This window comes from Penaeus monodon, chromosome 24, assembly GCF_015228065.2.
Source record: "Penaeus monodon isolate SGIC_2016 chromosome 24, NSTDA_Pmon_1, whole genome shotgun sequence".
NCBI classification, from domain to species: domain Eukaryota; kingdom Metazoa; phylum Arthropoda; class Malacostraca; order Decapoda; family Penaeidae; genus Penaeus; species Penaeus monodon.
The window spans coordinates 6,508,078-6,508,448 of NC_051409.1; the positions used below are offsets into that span (position 1 = coordinate 6,508,078).

Genomic DNA, 371 nt, shown 5'->3' on the forward strand with positions numbered 1-371 from the left:
CCAGCTAAACGAAGACTACTACGTCATCACGACCAAAGGCAGCATGACAGAGAAGCACAGCCTTGATCTCTTTGCTAGTGTGTGCTCCTGTAATGTGGGTCGCTGGGGGGCACCTTGTCAGCATCAATCATCTGTGATCTGCAAGTACAATTTATTCCCCTTCAGCCCTCACTTGAAGTACGACGCGAACTTTAAAAAATCCATGAAGTACATAGCAACAGGTATGTTAACGAAGGAGAGTTGTGTGGTGAATATGTGGGTTTATGGTTGGATGTTTATGTGGTACATTGTTTGCAATGTTTTTCTTTGTGATGATGGAAACAGTTGTTGATTATGATGAGAGAAATGATTAGGGATATCACTGCTCCTGT

The 371-nt window shown here is 42.9% G+C and overlaps 1 protein-coding gene across 1 annotated transcript in view; it reads left to right on the forward strand.

Annotated features, from left to right (window-relative positions):
* LOC119588518 overlaps window positions 1-371 on the forward strand; it is a gene marked incomplete at both ends in the record, with an annotated part of 7,217 nt that overhangs the window by 5,031 nt on the left and 1,815 nt on the right. The window contains 1 exon segment of the mRNA XM_037937161.1: window positions 5-221. Coding sequence (XP_037793089.1) covers window positions 5-221 — 217 coding nt within the window.